Source organism: Capricornis sumatraensis, chromosome 23 (assembly GCF_032405125.1).
Source record: "Capricornis sumatraensis isolate serow.1 chromosome 23, serow.2, whole genome shotgun sequence".
Lineage (NCBI taxonomy): Eukaryota > Metazoa > Chordata > Mammalia > Artiodactyla > Bovidae > Capricornis > Capricornis sumatraensis.
Window position 1 is genome coordinate 51,309,090 of NC_091091.1, and position 19,442 is coordinate 51,328,531.

Below are 19,442 nucleotides of genomic sequence, written 5' to 3' on the forward strand. Positions count from 1 at the left end.
GCACTTGTGCGGCTGCAGCCGCCTCCCCCAAAGGCGCTGCTCCTGTTCTTCACACCTTCCCTCCTGCGCTTCAGTTTCCATCGTCTGCTGGCCAGTGTCTGGGCCCTCCCAGTGATGGGTCCACGTCAGAGATCATACTCGTCACTTCTAGAATGTTCCCCAGTTCTTTATTATAGTTCCCATTTCTTTGTTGAAATTCCCCGCCTATACACTAATTTGTCTATGAAAATCCTTTCTTTCTTGTATTTATAATCATGGTTTTAAGCCCATTGTCTGCTGACTCCAACACCCGTGTCACGTCTGAGCCTGCTCTGCTTTTTCTCCTGGGCCACACGTTTTTCATTTTTCCACATGTCTAGCGACTTTTGCTGCTATGCTGGGCAGTGGGGGTGGGGGCTGTATTGCTCAGAGCGTGGCTGAGATAGCCTCCTTTAAAGGGAGACTGGGTTCCACTCTGGCAGCCGGCAGCCAGTGAATTTCCTTGTGGCTCATCCTTATCCGACTGAGATCTGGGTCGGGCTTTAGGGCACGTCTTCAGAGCCCTCACAGCCCTGCCCCTCAGGCCTGCTCTTCCTGATACGAGAGGTTCAGTGGATGCTCCCTGACTCCTGGGTCGGCACAGGAACGCCCTCATCTCTGCCACTTGCTTCTGCCAGGCATGCATCGCGCCTTCTCGCCCCAGGAGCCTCCTCCCGCCTCGCGTCCTGTGGGGTCCAGCTGCCCCGGCAGCCTCCGGCTTTGATCTCCGGCCCCCTCGACTGTTTCTCCTCTCAGGGCTCCTCCGCCTCCCTGCCCCAGGTTCACGTCTGAGGGTCTCTTCCTGCAGGAAGCGCTGCCTTGGGCCATCTGCTGGCCAGTGTCTGGAAACAGACGCTTCCTGTATTTTATCAAGTTTTACAATTTTGTTTTAATAGCACAAGCTTCGGAGAAGGCGATGGCACCCCACTCCAGTACTCTCGCCTGGAAAATCCCATGGACAGAGGAGCCTGGTGGGCTGCGGTCCATGGGGTAGCGAAGAGTCGGACACGACTGAGCGACTTCCCTTTCACTTTTCACTTTCATGCATTGGAGAAGGAAATGGCAACCCACTCCAGTGTTCTTGCCTGGAGAGTCCCAGGGACGGGGGAGCCTGGTGGGCTGCCGTCTGTGGGGTCGCACAGAGTCGGACACGACTGAGCGACTCGGCAGCAGCAGCACAATCATATGAGTGCCATGGCTAGAACTGCAGAAAAAGTGACTCAAATCCATATATAAAGACCCAGCAGTGATGATGAGCATGTTAACTAAAAATGCTAAACCAAGTAGGAAGGTGACCTCTGTTGGTTTACTTTAGGGATCGGTGTGAAGTTTATATTTTACATAAACAGTATAAACATGAAACGGATTCTGGTAATTGCAGACTTGCCCTGGGGGAGGGCATGGCAACGCACTCCAGTACTCTTGCCTGGAGAATCCCGTGGACAAAGGAGCCTGGCGGGCTGCCGTCCATGGGGTCACAAAGAGCACAGCCACATGAGCTCCACTGTGTGTCACGCGTCCACGCGAGAATGCTAGCTGACTAGTAACAGCACTATTTTTCACCAAGATCTGAAACCTATTTGCACTATTGTTGTGAAATGCTATCATAAAAATTACTCTGTGACCAATTCCACATTGTTTATATAACTTGCAAAACAGAAAAAAAAAGCATAAAAATTTGAAATGTGTAAATGCATGTGTGTATATATATATATATATTTTTTTTTTTTTTTTAAGGTGACTCATTTGCAGGACATGCCACAGGGCTGAAGCTGACTGGGGATCTTGCTGACTAGGGCCAGGGGCAGGGCTCTGAGCGGCCAGCAGGGCCATATGAAGTGTGGCACGCCCTTTAGAGACCGCTGGCCTCTGCCTCTCCAGCCTCTCAGCGCCCAGCTCCAGGCCTGCACACAGCCTGGGCGCAGTGTGGGTGAGAGAGGGGCTAGCCCATGGTCAAGACCCGGGAGGGGTGGCCCCACTGGGTGCAGTGACACCGACCGCCACGAGAGGGCAGCAGTAGTCTACAAATGAGTTCTCAAAGGTCACGTGAAAACCAAGCTTCCAGCCTCATAGGACCTGCCCTTTATTGCCACATGTAAACATCTATATTTAGAGCCTCGTTTATTAGGCCAGGAGTTGCTGTTTTAAAATAAAACTCGATTTAAGGATCACTGGTGAAACAAAGGTGGACGGGCGCCCCCCACTCTGGGCCTTGGGAAGCTCTGCTGTGCCTGCCGCAAGCAGTGACGTCAGCCTCATCAATCACCGAAGACATCGCAGCGCTCACTTCTCGCAGCTGTTTCTTTCTTTCAAAATTAGCGTCTGAGTTTTTATCAAGGTGGCACCTACTACGTGGTTAAGAACGCTCCACCCAGCTCCCAGTCTGCTCCCCAGGAAGAACTGACCCCAGTCTTCGGCTCTGTGTCCTAGTGGGTACATTTTTCTCTCCTAAAAGGGGCTTCCTTCTTGGTTTCCCAGTTTATGAATTTTACACATAACCGACAGAAGTCTCACCATGGTGAACACGCAGCATGGCCATCCTTCTGCCCTTTGCCCGACTTATCAACACAACTGGGCCTGGCGTTTCTTTTATTTCCATTTATTATCTCTGTACCTCGGGGTATCCTGTAGACCCTACAGTGGCGTTCCACCACTCAGCCTCCCAGCTGCAGGTCTTACACACCTGTCCTCTCCCTCTTCCCGCTGCTAAAATATGTTAGCTGTGCTTTCACTGTATTTTCGTGCTGTCAAAATTGGTAGCCCTTACGTTTTATTGAGTAACCATGGATAAATCTTCTTTGACAAAATGCTAGTCCTAACGCAGAAATATCAATAAACACCACGATAGCGTCAGCTCAGGCAGCACATTGCTTCCGTGTCTCCTGGCGTTTCCAGTTGCCTCTTCTCCCTTCTTCCTCCTCTGGTCCCGCCCCTACATCCAGGCAGGGGCGCCCGCAGCCAGCAGCACAGCTCGGCAACTTTTCCAGATTGAATCTCTTAGCTGCAGCATCCGACATCTTTTCCTTTTTTGGTTTACTCCTTCATTTTTCCAGAGTGTATCCTCAAGTAACTTTCTAGAAACAGATGTACGGCAAATACGGTTTCTGTTTAAAAGGAACTTTCTTTACTCGGATGCCTGAAAGTCTGGGGGAGTTAGAATTACATGTAGAAATCCACTTCCACTTAGGCCACTCTACTTTCTTTTAGCTTCGAGTGATGGCTCCTGAGAAGGCTGCTGCGTTCCTGTTTCCTGCTCCTTTGCAGACAGCTTCCTTCTAGCAGCTACAGGATATGCGTATGGCCTGACTATCCTGTGATGCCCTTGGCTGTGAGCACCTCTTCATTCTTCTCACTGGCCGAGGTGTTGGAGAGTCAGTCATGAGACTCAGTCCCCTGCGCAGGGCGCTCTCCTGCGCAGCGCTTTTCCTGCTTCCTCTCTTCAGAGCTCTTTCCTCCCTCTTCCTGTAATTCCAACAGTTGGGCGTTGGATCTCCAGTACAGTTCCCATACAGCCTCTGGCCTCTCTGGCGCGCTTTCTGTCTGTCCTTCTTCACACATTTTCTGAGAGATCTCCTCACACCTCACCTAGCTCTTCGCTGACTTCATGTTCACTTCCAGAAATCTCCTTTCTGATTTTCAAGAGCTCTTTAATCCCTCCGCTTTTGCTTCTTATTCCTTTTCCATAACAAGCAAGTAAGTAAGTGTTAGCTGCTCAGTCGTGCCTGACTCTTTGAGACCCCATGGACTGCAGCCCACCAGGCTCTTCTGTTTGTGAGATTTTTCCAGGCAAGGATACTGGAGTGAGTTGCCATTTCCTTCTCCAGGGGATCTTCCCAACCCAGGAATTGAACCCGGGTCTGCACTGCAGGCAGAATCTTTACCGACTGAGCTACAAGGGACGTCCTTTTACTACATTTTAATTTTTAAATGTTACATTTTCTCAAGATATTGGAAGTTATTTACTTTTATAATGTTCACTCAGATCATCATGTGATCTGTGAAATGAATCAGAGAGGCCTCAGCTGTCTGAGGCCTGTTGGGGAGGTCCCATGCCCCCCATGCACCTCAGTTACCCCAGACAGGAGGGCCCCCCGCCCACACGCCCCAGACAGCAGGGCGCCCCGCCCACACGTCCCAGACAGGTGTCTCTACTTACTGTCCAGATGGAGGCAGAAAAAGTGCCTCCGCCCCTCCCACTCTCTGACAGCCCAGCCAGTAGAGACGGTCACAGCCAGCCAAAAGGAAGCCTTCTGCACTTCAGACCCCCAGCTCCTCCAATGACTCCGGTCACTGCAGGCCCTCCTGACACCGCTTTTCATATAAAAGCAAGCTCCCCTCCTTGTTTTCTGGATTCTCTGTCATCCACCAAAGTTGGCATTTACCTAAGCACAATTCTTCTGCTGTTCCCTGAAAGAACCTGCCTTTTCTGGGAGATAGCTGGCCGTTATTTTATTATGGCACTCTCATCCAAGCAATTTTCCTTATTTCTTCCTGTTGGTGTTCTCTTTAAAGCTGAAACCTTTTCACAACTCTGAGAAACCTCAGTTCATGCGTGATGAACGTGGCTTATTTGCTGACGGGCACAGCTTTACAATGGTCAGTGGACATTAGTGTCTGGCGGGGAACCCCAGGAAGACTTCTGAGAAGAACCCCAAGTCCCTGCCTGGTGCCAGGTGTCCTGCCGGGCAACCGGGTACTCTGTGTATCACCCCTGCGCCTTCCCTGTCTCCCCGCGCTGGGCCCTGGGCGCTGGGCCCGGGGCGCCGGGGCTGGCCGCCCCCTCAGGCTGGCCGCCCCTCATCTTCCCTGAACCCGCGGCCCCATCTGGCGTGCCTCACCCTGCAGTAAGGCCAGCGCGCGGCGTCTAGAAATCTTGCACAAGCAAAGGCTTGGGTCCGGCCCTGCGCTACCAGCCTAGCCGCGCTGCCACAATGGGCGACTTCCTGACTAGGGCTCCAGGACCTCCTCTTTTAGGAAATAAACTCAGGGAATAAGTTGAAGAGAAGAGCCTCAAGGAAAACAGTCTTCACGGCAGAAATACTCCTGACAGCAAAGAAGGAAGACTTGAGCGCCCTGACTCCCTATGAGCTGAAGGGAGCCTCGGGCACAGGGCCACAGACGAGGCTTCGAGGGAGCGTCCGGACGGCATGGGGCCTGGAGAGCCGGCTGCCGGCAGCACTCAGGTAGAGAGGAGCCAGGTGGGGACGGGGGACATTTTCCTTTCACTGTAATCACCATGTAGTTACTTCTGAATTTACTTGGCCTCCTAAGTCACTGGCTCAAAACCACTTTAAACAAAGCTTCCTCTCTGGAGCCGTGGGTTGAGCTGTGAGACCGTTTCCACATCTCTGCCCCCAGGATGCTGCTGAGCATGGCTTCCCAGGGCCCCCGGATGAGGTGTCGCCCTGGCAGACATGGGGCTGGGAGCGGTGGGGCGGCTGTGGGGCCTGTCTGGTGGGGGCTGAGCCCCGGTGGAGGTGCCTCATCACGGGGGCACGGGTTAGGCCCGGGGTGACTCACGGGTTGAAGGTCCGAAGGTACTTGATGCCCATCTGGATGGCCTTCTGTGAGCAGGCCATGGTGGCCTCATGGTCCCGGGCCATGTAGGTGAAGTGGGTCAGCCGCATCAGGGTCTGCAACTCCACCAGGAGGTCGGACCAGGTGCACTCGGAGGCCATCTTCACCAGCTGCCCGCGTGGAGGAGGGGGTGTCTGTGAGTGGGGGATGTCTCTGCTGCCAGCACGCAGGCTGACCTCCCCTGGGTCCACGGGTCACTTGGTCTTGGCTGAGCCACCCAGGAGGGTGAAGCACTAGCTGCCAACCTCAGCCAAGCCCGGGTGGGCTGGTAGCTCGGGGCCAAGTGCCCCAGGGTCCACACTGCCTTCCTGCTACATGGGCGGCCCTTCCCTGGGCGGCGTGTGGAGAAGCACAGACAGAGGGTTCCAGAGAACAGCAAGAGGAGATGAGAAAGCCTCCCTCAGCAATTGAGTCAAAGAAATGGAGGAAAACAACAGAATGGGAAAGACTAGAGATCCCTTCAAGAAAATTAGAGATACCAAGGGGACATTTCATGCAAGGATGGGCTCGATAAAGGACAGAAATGGCCTGGACCTAACAGAAGCAGAAGATATTAAGAAGAGGTGGCAAGAATACACAGAAGAACTGTACAAAAAGGATCTTCACGACCCAGATAATCATGATGATGTGATCACTCATCTAGAGCCAGACATCTTGGAATGTGAAGTCAAGTGGACCTTGGAAAGCATCACTACGAACAAAGCTAGTGGAGGTGATGGAATTCCAGTTGAGCTGTTTCAAATCCTGAAAGATGATGCTGTGAAAGTGCTGCACTCAATATGCCAGCAAGTTTGGAAAACTCAGCAATGGCCACAGGACTGGAAAAGGTCAGTTTTCATTCCAATTCCAAAGAAAGGCAATGCAAAAGAATGCTCAAACTGCCGCACAACTGCACTCATCTCACACGCTAGTAAAATAATGCTCAAAATTCTCCAAGCCAGACTTCAGCAATACGTGAACCATGAACTCCCTGATGTTCAAGCTGGTTTTAGAAAAGGCAGAGGAACCAGAGATCAAATTGCCAACATCCGCTGGATCATGGAAAAAGCAAGAGAGTTCCAGAAAAACATCTATTTCTGCTTTATTGACTATGCCAAAGCCTTTGACTGTGTGGATCACAATAAACTGTGGAAAATTCTGAAAGAGATGGGAATACCAGACCACCTAACCTGCCTCTTGAGGAATCTGTATGCAGGTCAGGAAGCTACAGTGAGAAGTGGACATGGAACAACAGACTGGTTCCAAATAGGAAAAGGAGTATGTCAAGGCTGTATATTGTCACCCTGCTTATTTAACTTATATGCAGAGTACATCATGAGAAACGCTGGACTGGAAGAAACACAAGCTGGAATCAAGATTGCCGGGAGAAATAACAATAACCTCAGATATGCAGATGACACCACCCTTATGGCAGAAAGTGAAGAGGAGCTAAAAAGCCTCTTGATGATAGTGAAAGAGGAGAGTGAAAAAGTTGGCTTAAAGCTCAACATTCAGAAAACGAAGATCATGGTATCTGGTCCCATCACTTCATGGGAAATAGATGGGGAAACAGTGGAAACAGTGTCAGACTTAATGTTTTTGGGCTCCACAATCACTGCAGATGGTGACTGCAGCCATGAAATTCAAAGATGCTTACTCCTTGGAAGAAAAGTTATGACCAACCTAGACAGCATATTCAAAAGCAGAGACATTACTTTGCCAACTAAGGTGCGTCTAGTCAAGGCTATGGTTTTTCCTGTGGTCATGTATGGATGTGAGAATTGGACTGTGAAGAAGGCTGAGCGCCGAAGAATTGATGCTTTTGAACTGTGGTGTTGGAGAAGACTCTTGAGAGTCCCTTGGACTGCAAGATCCAACCAGTCCATTCTGAGGGAGATCAACCCTGGGATTTCTTTGGAAGGAATGATGCTAAAGCTGAAGCTCCAGTACTTTGGGCACCTCATGCGAAAAGTTGACTCATTAGAAAAGACTCTGATGCTGGGAGGGATTGGGCGCAGGAGGAGAAGGGGACGACCGAGGATGAGATGGCTGGATGGCATCACTGACTCGATGGTGAGTCTGAGTGAACTCCAGGAGTTGGTGATGGACAAGGGAGGCCTGGCGTGCTGCGATTCATGGGATCGCAAAGAGTCGGACACGACTGAGCGACTGAACTGAACCGAACTGAACTGAGCCCTCAGGAAACCAGACTCAGAGGCCCTGAGGGAAGCTCGGTGCTGCCGGAAGCGGTTGAGAGCTGTGCTGAGGACATGGGTGGGGCTCCGGCCACGGGCTCGGCCCTCTACCGTGTTCCTTGTCTCAACAACAGGATTCAAATAAGCACCCGGAGTCGGGTAGGTTTGTCAGGGCACAACCCCTGGATATGCCCACCAGACACCTAGTGACCGACCTGGGGGGGAGGAAAGTGACACCTGGAGGGAGGGGACACCTGTGAGGGGAAGGGACGCCTGTGGGATATGAGGGGACGCCTGTGGGAGAGGGGACGCCTGTGGGGGAGGGGACGCCTGTGGGGGAGGGGACGCCTGTGGGGGAGGGGACGCCTGTGGGGGAGGGGACGCCTGTGAGGGAGGGGACACCTGTGAGGGGAAGTGACACCTGTGAGGGGAGGGGACGCCTGTGGGGGAGGGGACGCCTGTGGGGGAGGGGACGCCTGTGGGATATGAGGGGACGCCTGTGAGGGAGGGGACACCTGTGGCAGGAGGTGACACCTCTAGGGTGGGGGGATGCCTACCTGGGCTAAGGGGGGCACAGTGAAGTCCATGAGGCCCAGCCCGCTGCAGGAGTACATCTCCAGAGCGACAAGAACTCTGGTCATGCAGTTGAGGTCCTCGTTGGTGCTCTGATGGGAGGAAGTCACAGAGGCCGTGAGGCCCGGGGCTGGAGAACCTGGAATACTTGGGATGTGAGCCCTGTGACACAGCGGCTCTTCAGTGACAGTAGGAGCGATTACTGGGAAAGTCTGTCTCCAAGATGCTTTAGTCGCTAAGTTGCGCCAGGCTCTTGTGACCCCGAGCCCACCAGGCTCCTCTGTCCATGGGCTTCTCCAGGCCAGAATACTGGAGTAGGTTGCCATTTCCTCCTCCAGGGGAATCTTCCCAACCCAGGAACCAAACCAGGTCTCCTGTACTGCAGGCGGATTCCTTACCGACTGAGCTATGAGGGAAGCAAGACTTGGCAATGAGGGAAGCCACAAGGACTTGTGGCTCAGCTGGTAAAGAACCCACCTGCACTGTGGGAAACCTGGGTTCGGTCTCCAGGTTTGGAAGCTCCCCTGGAGAAGGGAAAGGCTACCTACTCCAGTATTCTGGGCTGGAGAATTCCATCTACTGTACAGTCCCTGGGGTCGCAAAGAGTCGGATATGACTGAGCGACTGCTTTCCCTTCCTCCCTTCCTGTCTCCAAGTTATCTTTTCATGAGAAACGGGAACAGGCACTGCAGCCCTTAAGGTGATCGGGCAGCTAGCTGACCCAGCCAGACGTGGGGGGCAACTGGCCAGGCACAGTGGGTGGCCCTGTGCCTGTGGGCCACCCCTTTGAACCGGCTCCAATCCATGCTCGCTCCTGCCGAGCTTAGACGCCCCTCCCTGAGGGCCACACTCTCGCCAGCCTCACTTCCCACCTGAACCAGTGTGTCCTGGTCCAGCTGGGCTGATGGAGCCTCCCGTGGGCTCCATCCGTGTCCCGGCCCCGTCTGCTGGGTCCCCAGCTGCTCTCCACCCCTCACTCCCGTGGTCTTCGGCTCACAGTTCAGGGGCTGCAGGGTCCTGCCAAGGGGGCGCCCCCTCTGGCCTGGAGGCGCCTCCAGATAAGCCAAAGTGAAGTGTCACAGCGGGTGGACAGTGCCCCAGAAGCCCCGTACTCTTGGTGGACAGTTAGAACCATGGCTATCAGCTGGAAGAAGGAGGGGAGGCTGCGGCCAGGCAGCTCGAGAAAGCCTTCTGCCCCATTCCTAGGGGTGGCAGCCACAGCCAGGATGGAGCCTCTGGCTGGGAAGCCTCCCAGCACGGCCCCGCCCCAAGCACGGCCCCGCCCCCAGCACGGCCCCGCCCCCAGCACGGCCCCGCCCCCAGGCCGCTCGCAGCACCTGCTCCTCCGTGCCCAGCCGGGGCCCGATCTGCTGCTGCAGGAGCTGCTTGCCCTTCACCCACGTTGCAATGAGCTGCTGCCGGGCACTCACGGGCACCACCTCCTCGGGTTCCATCCCATTGGTCAGGTTCAGGGCAAACTCGCAGATCTGAAATGGAGGGGCTGTTGTTCAGGACACCTGAATCCAAACAGGGAACCTGGGCCAAGACCCCATCTGCAAAAACAAGTGGACCTGGCTCTCGGTCCAGCCAGCAAAGTGGCCCACACAGGCCCAGTCCCGAGGCGATGAGGCGCGGCGGCTGCGGCCACGCCCTCTCGTGCCCTCACCCCGTGGCGAGCCTGGCCCCTGGTGTTGCCATCAGGTCCCCACAGCACCGCTGGTCCCCACGGACTGCGACCCAGTGGCTGATGTTGGCTCTGGGGGCGGCACAGCGAGGACTGCGCCCCCTGCCCCGCCTGCCGTGACCGAGGCCGCGGTTCCCTATCTGTCACTGGGGGTGGAACGCCCTCACCTGCCACAGGCTTTGCCCCTGCAGCCACCAGGCCGCGCACTCACCATGGGCCCCACTGTGCTCCACGTTTTCTGAGGTTTCATTTTCCCCCTGAAGTGTAACATGAACACCTGTCTTTCGTGAACTGCTCAGGACCCTGCAGCTCAGAAACCCAGGGGGCTGACGGGCCCACCCCTGCTGTTCCTCTGAGCAGCCTGGCTGAGGACACCCACTTCCTGGACTAGCCTGGGAAGACCCCTTCCCATCAGACCCCACAGCAGAGGGCATGGTTGATCCCAGATCCAGTCACCTGCCCTCCGTGGGCACGCTGGCCTGGCTCTTTCTGCCGGAGACCCAGCCACAGGACTGTCATGCCTCATGCCCTACGCTCCTGGACAGTCTGGAAGCCATCAGACACCAGCAAGGGCAGCCCAGGTTCACCCCTCCCTGTCTGGTGGGATCCCTGGAGCCTCACAAGTCGCTCCCTTCTGCCCTCTGCCCGAGCCCTCACCCTCTCCGCCCAGCTCCGCCATCCCTCCCAGACAGTGCAGCCAGCCCGGCTTGCCCGGGCCCCAGGAGCCCCCGCAGCCTGACACGGCAGCTGCTTTGTCCTTTCTCCCCGTCCTGTGTCATGGCCAGGCTTGCAGCAGGGGGCAGAGGTGGTCTTTGTACCCCCACAGGAGGTGCTGCTGGGCCCAGACTTAGGGCAGCCAAGGGAACTCGCTCTCCTTCATGCGGACTCGGGCGGGGACTCGCTCTCCTTCATGCGGACTCGGGCGGGGACTCGCTCTCCTTCACGCGGACTCGGGCGGGGACTTGCTCTCCCTCACGTGGACTCGGGCGGGGACTCGCTCTCCCTCACGTGGACTCGGGTGAGCTGGTGGTCACCGGGTGTTGATCAGTGGCATCGACACCCATCCTCCTTCGCCGGGATGGCTACCTCAGTCCCCGCCACCGGGAGCTAAAGTCAGGGGATAAGCGCCCCCCGCCCCAGTCGCTGTGGGACCGATGGTGTCCGGGGTCCGCATTTTGTGTTCGGTTCTGCAGTGTCCTGCTCTGACCAGCACTGGCCCTGTTCTCCAGCCTCACGTCATATTTTTCTACGGGCTGGGCCATGCAGGGATGTCTCTGATCCTACAGAGTCCTCATTTTTAGAGAAAGCACGGCCCGCCCAGCCCCCTGCCCCTAGCCCCATTTCCGGGCAGTCGAGAAGCCCCCAGCCTCACTTCTTCAGCTGCCCTCCCCGCACCGCCCCACCTGCCGGGCGGTACCTCCACGGCGGCCCTGACTTCGGAGGCAGCCTCGGGAGCCAGCGGCGTGTGGAGCGGGTTGGAGCGCGCCTGCTTCCTGGCCTTCTCTGGCACCGGGGCTGGGACCCAGCGGATAATCAGGCCTCGCGCCAGCGCGTTGCACAGCATCACCAGCAGCAGCGAGTCCCTGCAAGACAAGCACGTCCAGGCCAGGCCGCCCCAGGGGGAGCTGCGGTGGCGCTGTGACGGGCCGGCCACAGGGTGTCCTCTGTGCTGCGTGGGCGGGACCCCCAGGGAGTCCACGAGCCCAGAACCTCCCTGCTTCTCTTTGAAACGTCTCAGTGCCAGAACCGTCAGAACTGGCAGACATGTCTGACCCGCATGAGCACAGATGTGGACGGCGCCTGAGAAGGAGAGACACGCCGCCCCCCCCAGCACCCACGGTCCCGGGGACCCTGCTGGGTCTGGGGCCCAGAGGAGAGCTGAGGGCACCAGGCAGGCCCCTGCCCCATGGCCCACTCCGGCTGTGTGCTCCTGGGCAGACGTCTCTGCGTCCGGGTTTACTTCACCGTCTGTCAAAAACCTTTAAATCTGAGTGTTTAGGCTAAAAGCCAAACCACCAAAAAAACACAAAGAAGGCTTCAAAAGCTCATTGTGAGGGAAAGCTTTGACCTTTGACCTGACTTGATGCTTTTCACGTTTCTCCCCTGGATAAAGAAACACAGGCACCCAGGTCAGTCTCCTGTCTCTGTGAGACCCTGGCCTCTGCCAACCTTTCCCAGAATCTGTCTGCTTGGAACAGATTGGGACAGGCTGGGAATCTGCGTGTGGGCACGAGGGTGCCCGAGCGATCCCCCGATGCTGCCCTGTGGCTCAGAGAGGGTGCGTGTCCTGCCTGGGGCACACAGCCAGTAAGACAGAAGCCCCATCCCTGCTGGGTGCCGGTGGCCCCGCACGCCCCTCCCCTGAGGGGACACATGCCTGCCCCCCGGCTCGCAGCCTGAAGCCCAGGGTCTCTGGCAGTGGCAGGACAGAGCCTGGGCAGCCTCACGCACCCACTGTGGCCCACGGCCTTCATGATGCCCAGCAGGTGGTACAAGGCGTCCAGGAGCTCCCGCTGCCGCCCGGCCTTGATGAGGTGGTGGTTGTGGTTCAGCACATAGACCACGGCGTTCTGCACGATCCACGGCTCCTGGATCTCCTGCCCGATGTCGGCGGAGCGCAGCCAGCAGTTCATGGCGTACTGCGAGAGGCCCTCTACCCAGCTCCTGTGAGAGGCGTGCATCAGGCTCTCCGGGAGCCAGACTCTGCCCGAGCCGGCACTTAGACGCCAGCCAGAAGCTGTCCCTGGAGCCGGGGCTCAGAAGGCTGCCCTGTCAGAGGCTGCCCGTTGTTCTCGCTGAAGGACAGGACCTGCCTGGCTCCCCTCGGCCTCCCATCTCCCTGCCCATCCCTGTCTGAGGCTGGACCCCCGGCCAAGGCCTGCAAGCTGCCCGCCCACCTCTGCACCTGCCTGCCGGTCTCCCTGGCCTCTCCGGCCTCCCAGGGCCCGCGGCCCTGGCCACACACAGGCCGCCCTCCTCGGTCCACGTGGACACGGGACCTGCTCGCCTCAGACCAAGGCTTGGCGGACCTTTATTGTAAAGGGCCAGACAGCAGGTACCCTGGGGTTTGACAGCTACACAGTCCCTTCTCTGTTGTATCTTTTTTGTTATTGAGATTCACAAACTAAAAAATGTCAAAACCACTGCGGGCTGTATAAAAGCTGTGGGTCAGATGCGGCCTGGCCCTCTTCCAGGCGTGGAGAGCCCAGCCCTAGCCCCAGGCTGTGCTCTGAAACCTCCAGACAAACGCTGTCTGCACAAAGTCGGGGTTCTTCCCTGAGCCCTTCCTGGGCAGTGGGCATGCAGGGCCCCACAGTGGGCATGTATGAGGGCCCAGCCACCGGGGCAGCCAGCGGGCAGCTAGGGCCTCGGCTCCTGTGACGGCCCCAGGGACGGCCACTCTCTGCCACGTTCCCTTTACACTTCATGCCAGATGAAAACAGCAACACGCCGTTACTACGACAGCACCTCGCTCTCCGATTGAACGGCACTTGCCTCTCACGTGGACGAGGCTTCTGTGGGTCTCCTGAGGACCCTCATCCCAATCACAGACTTCCTGGGACAGCTTCCCCCGTGACCACCACCCCCCTCACATCCTGTTTCCACTAGTAACAGGAAAGACTGGCCACACGGGCGCCGGTGTGAGCCAGGAGACACGCCGGGCAGCGGCCCCTGCCTCACAGCGCTGAGCTCAGCCCAGCCCCTGCCTTGCGCCCCCAGCCCCGCAGGGAGCGCTGCCAGCCCCCACCTCACGCCCCCAGCCCCCACCGGTACATGATCCACTCGGCGTTGTCCTCCGGGCACTCAGGTATGTAGCCCATCGGGTGTTGGCTCACGTCCTCGGGGGGCATGGGCTGGTCGTTCAGCTGCACGCCTTCAGACTGCAGCAGGTGGACGGTGGCCTACGGAGGCCGGTGGTCCCTGAGCAGGGGCCGGCATGGTGCCCGCAGGCCTTCCCAACCCCGGCCCCTCCCTGCCCCAGGTGATGTCTCCTCCTCCCACACCTGCGTCTCAGAGATGCAGCCCCAGGACAAACGTGCCCCCCACGCTGCAGGGGCCACCGAGTCCCAGCCCCTGTCCTCTGCGGCCACGCACGAAGGCCCCGGAGGTGGCCGAGGCCACTGGGCAGGGTGACGGGACTGAGGATGGGGGTGGGTGCCTTGCCTGGCGCCCTGGGCCCGCTCACCTGCCCCCACTCGCAGCACTGGCCCGGCCCTCAGAAGGTGCCCGGCAGACCCTCACTGAACAAGCCCGGGAGCGTTGTGTCTGGGTTATGCCGGGTTGCTCCCTCGACCCCCAAAACAAACCACCCCAAGCGGCCTCACCGCTGTGTGACCTGCAGGTCCCCGCTCCACCACCCGGCTGGCCTGGGGTCTCTGCATGCTCACGGAGGGGGCCGGGCTCGCTGTGGGGGCTGGGCCCCAGCAGCCTCAGCAGCCTCCGAGACAACATCAGAAGCCAGGTTTCTCTTTCACACCTGGCTCAAAGTGCTACTGAAGCTACTCGCGGGCCAGGACAGAACCAGGTCCAGTACAAACCAGCCCCTGGGACCCACATCACTGGGGACTCACAGTTCAGACACTCCTTCAAAGTACAATTAACATCAACACTCCTCACAATACATTTTGACATATTTTTCTTCCAGAAAACCTCCCAAGAATGCAGGAAAACTTTCGTAAGCAACAGGCCACTTGGGGAGCAGGGCTGGATGCTGAGGGTCACGTCTGTGCACATATGGGGGACGCACCTCGGCGCTGATGAAGCCCACCTCCGCGAACTTGCGCAGCAGGGTGGGGGACGCCTGCTTCTGCAGGGCGGCTTCGGAGTGGCCCCAGGAGTCCTGCCCCGGGCCATCCCAGCCCTTCTTCTTCTTGCCTGCAACACCAGAGCGCTGCCCGTCAGAGCCTGAAGTGCTTCTCAGGGATGGCACGGTCCCCAGGAAGGGGGGCAGGGTGAGGAGGGGCTTCTCTGGGAGGCTGACCTCCCAGGTGCAGGGCCCTGGGGGCGGCGAGGGCCCCCCAGCCAGCCTGGCCGCAGCGAACCTCCAGCTGGTTCCCCGACAGACAGCTCAGCTCTTGGTTTTGTGTGTGGTGTTCTGCCCCTCAGGAAGCCCCCATCGCTCCCGCAACACCCACATCTCTGCCCCCTGGGACCCCTGGCATGCCCCCATGTCCTCACCATCCCCAAGACCACCGCTTCCAGAGACCAGCAGGCTGGACTCCGCCGGACCCAGGGCTCACGATGGAGGGCCACCCCCGCCCAGCCTCTGCCTGCAGGCTCCAGCCCCATGACCCCTTCCTGAGCTCTGGTGGACCCCCCAGTGACCCTGGGAAGAGCCCGCCAGCACAGGTGCCCATATGTGGCTGGAGGGACCCACCTCGCTTGAACTTGGCCAGCTTCTTCACCTTGATGCTGTCGTACAGGAGGCAGAAGCGGCTGGCGGTCCGGCACACGTCCCACACGTTCTGCTTCCGGGCCACCTTGGCCAGCTCCGCCCAGATGTGTATCCTGCACAGGTGTGCGGCCACACCTCGCTCGGGGAGCCGGCCAGGGGCCACCCGGGCGGGGCAGGAGGGTGGGCTGGCGCTTCGCCCCCCAGACCCGAGGCCCTGCACCCCCCAGGCTGCTCACCGCTCCTTGTCGTTCTGGCCCCCCAGGTGCCGCAGGTGGCCCACAGCCTTGTCCACGCTGAGCGTGTGGTGCCGTGCCTTGGCAAACAGGTAAGTGAAGCGGCCCCGGGTTTTCCCGATGGAAACTGCAGGGGCCGGCAGGACAGGCTGCTGAGACGGCAGGCCAGGGAACGCTCCCGAAACCAGCCCGGGCGGGACTAGGGACAGGCTGGGGCAGAGCCTCCCATGGGCGATTTTTGATCTTTTCATGAAAGTTAGGTCTCCCTAAATGTGCCTTGTCCGGGAAGGGACTCCAGGCACCAAGAGCAGCTGGTGGGCAGAATGACTGCCATCTGTAGCCGCCAGGATGGCCCCCAACGCCCGCCACCCATGCCCAGGTCTTCAGGAGCTGGCTGGCACAGACCCTGCTGAAGCCCCTTGCCCGTCAGCCCGCTTCTCCTGCCCCAGCCCTCGCTGGGTGCATTGCACCAAGCCCCGTGTGTCTGGGGCGCCTACCCTTCAGGGCCCGAGGCCCTCACACCTGGCAGGACACGAAGGAAACAGGTGGCACTGCCTCCCGCTGGGCGGGGCATGCAGGCCCAGGAGAGAGGCTCCCCGGCGCCCCTCCGCGAGTCGGGGCAGGCGGCTGCACACAGAGGCCCGTGTAGGCGGAGGTCCGGGTGGGCGGGCGCAGATTCCCGTGGGCCGGGGGCTGCCCCGGGCACTCCCACTGAGAGCACCCGCGCACCTTTGTCCTCGTTCTCGCTGTCGAGCACGATCTGGAAGGTGTCGGGGGCCAGGGCCAGCCCCGCATCCACCAGCAGCGCCCGCTTCTTGCGCACGCTGTCCTTGGGCATCGCTTTCTTCGCCTGCAGAGGGGCGCCACCGTGGTGAGCGGCTCCCGCCCGCCCCTCGGGGCCTGCCGGCGGCCCGCCCCGGGAGCAGCGCCCGCCCTGGGAACTGCCGGGCCGCCCACGCCGGGAGCAGCGCCCGCCCCCCGGGAACTGCCGGGCCGCCCGCCCCGGGAGCTGCGCCCGCGGCACCTGCTCGATGGCCAAGGTGGCCCTGTCCTCGTCGCGCGCGGGCGCCTGGTACAGCGTGGTGCACAGCTGCAGGCGGTTGAGGGCCCTCCTGATCTTGTCCTGGTAGACACCCAGGCCGTCCAGCAGCGCGGCCTTCCTCAGGTGCTCCATGGCGGGCTCCAGCCGGTCCGCGTCCTCCTCAATGTGCGCCAGCTCCACGTGCACCTGGCAGCGGAGCTGTGCCGCCAGGCTGCGGGAGGACGGCGTCATGGCAGGCGGTGCCGTGGGCCTCCCGGCGCCCGCTTGCTGGCCCTGCTTGCCGCCTGCCTTGCTGCCAGGACCCACACGAGGGACGAAGAGGAGGGCCCTGCGGACCCCGGGAGGTCTCAGAGACCACTGGTGCGCCGTGAGGCTGGGGGCAGATGGCGTCAGGGCGGGCAGCACCGCGGGCGCTGGCAGCGGCACCAGCAAGTGAGCTAGTGCAGCCCGAGGCCAAGGCCGTATATGGTCACCCTGCTTGTTTAACTTACATGCAGAGGACATCATGAGAAACGCTGGGCTGGAGGAAGCACACGCTGGAATCAAGATTGCCGGGAGAAATATCAATAACCTCAGATATGCAGATGACACCACCCTCAAGGCAGAAAGTGAAGAGGAACTAAAGAGCCTCTTGATGGAAGTGAAAGAGAGTGAAAAAGTTGGCTTAAAACTCAACATTCAGAAAACAAAGATCATGGCATCTGGTCCCATCACTTCATGGGAAATAGATGGGGAAACAGTGGAAACAGTGTCAGACTTTATTTTGGGGGGCTTCAAAATTACTGCAGATGGTGACTGCAGCCATGAAATTAAAAGACGCTTACTCCTTGGAAGGAAAGTTATGACCAACCTAGACAGCATATTAAAAAGCAGAGACATTACTTTGCCAACGAATGTCCATCTAGTCAAGGCTATGGTTTTTCCAGTGGTCATCTACGGATGTGAGAGTTGGACTGTAAAGAAAGCTGAGTGCTGAAGAATTGATGCTTTTGAACTGTGGTGTTGGAGAAGACTCTTGAGAGTCCCTTGGACTGCAAGGAGATCCAACCAGTCTATCCTAAAGGAGATTAGCCCTGGGTGTTCATTGGAACGACTGATGCTGAAGCTGAAACTCTAATACTTTGGCCACCTGATGAGAAAAACTGACTCATTGGAAAAGACCCTGATGCTGGGAAAGATTGAAGGCAGGTGGAGAAGGGGCCAACAGAGGATGAGATGGTTGGATAGCATCACCGACTCAATGGACATGAGTTTGAGCAAGCTCCGAGAGTTGGTGATGGACAGGGAAGCCTGGCGTGCTGCAGTCCATGGGGTCGCAAAGAGTCAGACTCGACTGATCAACTGAACTGAACTGAGACCCAGGCTTTGCCTCAGCGGGCAGGCCCTCTCTGCTCTGCTCTGAGTCTCTCCATCTCTTCCGCTGTGGCACACACATCCTGGCTCAGAACAGCCATGCGTCTGTGGGCTGTGGGCCCTGCCTGGCCTTTGCTCCTGCTGTGTCCCTGCTGGAGCCGCCCGTGTCTAAAACAATAACCACAGTCTCCCCGAAGCCTTTGCATCAACAGCACCTGCAGCCCCCGGCACAGCCTGTGTCCTGTGCAGGAGCGTCAACAAGGCCGATAACTTGGATCTAGTTAAAGTTCGATGGGACCCACGTGCTGACCCTCCTCCAAAACGAGGTGAGAGCATCACAGGCTAGGCCTGTAGCCTTGGGGACGAGGAGGCAGAGGTCAGGGCACCTGGGAGTCGTGGGCAGGATAGGGCGTCCGGTTGACGCCAAGGGTGAGCTCTGAGCCCCCGTCAGGGAACTGGGTCCACAGTCTCTGCCTGGAAGCCTGGATGGTAGCCAGTGACGGGTCCCTTCCCTCTGGGGCAGGGAGAGAGGAGGCCTGCAGAAGGGAGCTGGCCCAGGGCCACGGGGTGTGCTCAGGGCGCCTGACCCTGAATCCACAATGTGAGACTCGTCCCTGGCTGAACCACCCAAAGAGCCAGCCGAGGCAAGCCAACTGAGAGGCCCCTGGACAGCAAGGAGATCAAGGCAGTCAGTCCTGAAGGAAATCAACTCTGACGTTCGCTGGAAGGACTGATGCCAAAGCTGAAGCTCCAGCACTTTGACCAGCTGATGTGAAGAGCCAACTTATTGGAAAAAACCCTGATGCTGGGGAAGACTGAGAACAGGAGGAGAAGGGGACGACACAGGATGAGATGGTTGGATGGCATCATCGACTCAGTGGACATGAGTTTGGGCAAGCTGCGGGAGATGCTGAAGGACAGGGAGGCCTGGCGTGCTGCGGTTCACGGGGCCACAAGGAATCTGACAAGACAGTGCCTCAACACCGACACAGCAGGACAGTCCTTCCAGGAACACACTAGCCGACCACTGGCTCAAGGAGGCCGCGGGGATGAGGGCAAGCAGACAGCGGACTCAGACGCGAGAACCCGGGCCTGCCAAGACGGGATGGACGGGGTCAGACCAAGAGGACTCGGAAGGAGTAGGTTTCAGAGTCACGCTGCTTCCAGCGGTGATAGGGTCTCTGCCACGCATAAAGCTGGACCCAACAGCCCCAGGTCTGGGCAGCGCAAGCCTGGGGCCCTGGACCAGGAAATTCAGCAAGGAGCCCATGCTTGCGGCCTCCGGAGACAGTGTCCTGAGGCACAGCGGGCAGAGTGCAGCCCAGAGCCAGGGCAGAGTGGACCCATGGAGCTGGGGCAGAGGAGTCCAGAGGGGGGCCTCTGCTCGGGGCAG

General features: G+C 58.6%; 1 protein-coding gene across 1 annotated transcript in view; it reads right to left on the minus strand.

Annotated features, from left to right (window-relative positions):
- CFAP46 (cilia and flagella associated protein 46) overlaps positions 1–19,442 on the minus strand; it is a 102,315-nt gene that overhangs the window by 61,527 nt on the left and 21,346 nt on the right. The window contains 11 exon segments of the mRNA XM_068961379.1: positions 5,539–5,705; positions 8,327–8,434; positions 9,680–9,829; positions 11,444–11,609; positions 12,478–12,690; positions 13,795–13,928; positions 14,774–14,901; positions 15,404–15,534; positions 15,658–15,781; positions 16,384–16,504; positions 16,679–16,907. Coding sequence (XP_068817480.1) covers positions 5,539–5,705; positions 8,327–8,434; positions 9,680–9,829; positions 11,444–11,609; positions 12,478–12,690; positions 13,795–13,928; positions 14,774–14,901; positions 15,404–15,534; positions 15,658–15,781; positions 16,384–16,504; positions 16,679–16,907 — 1,671 coding nt within the window.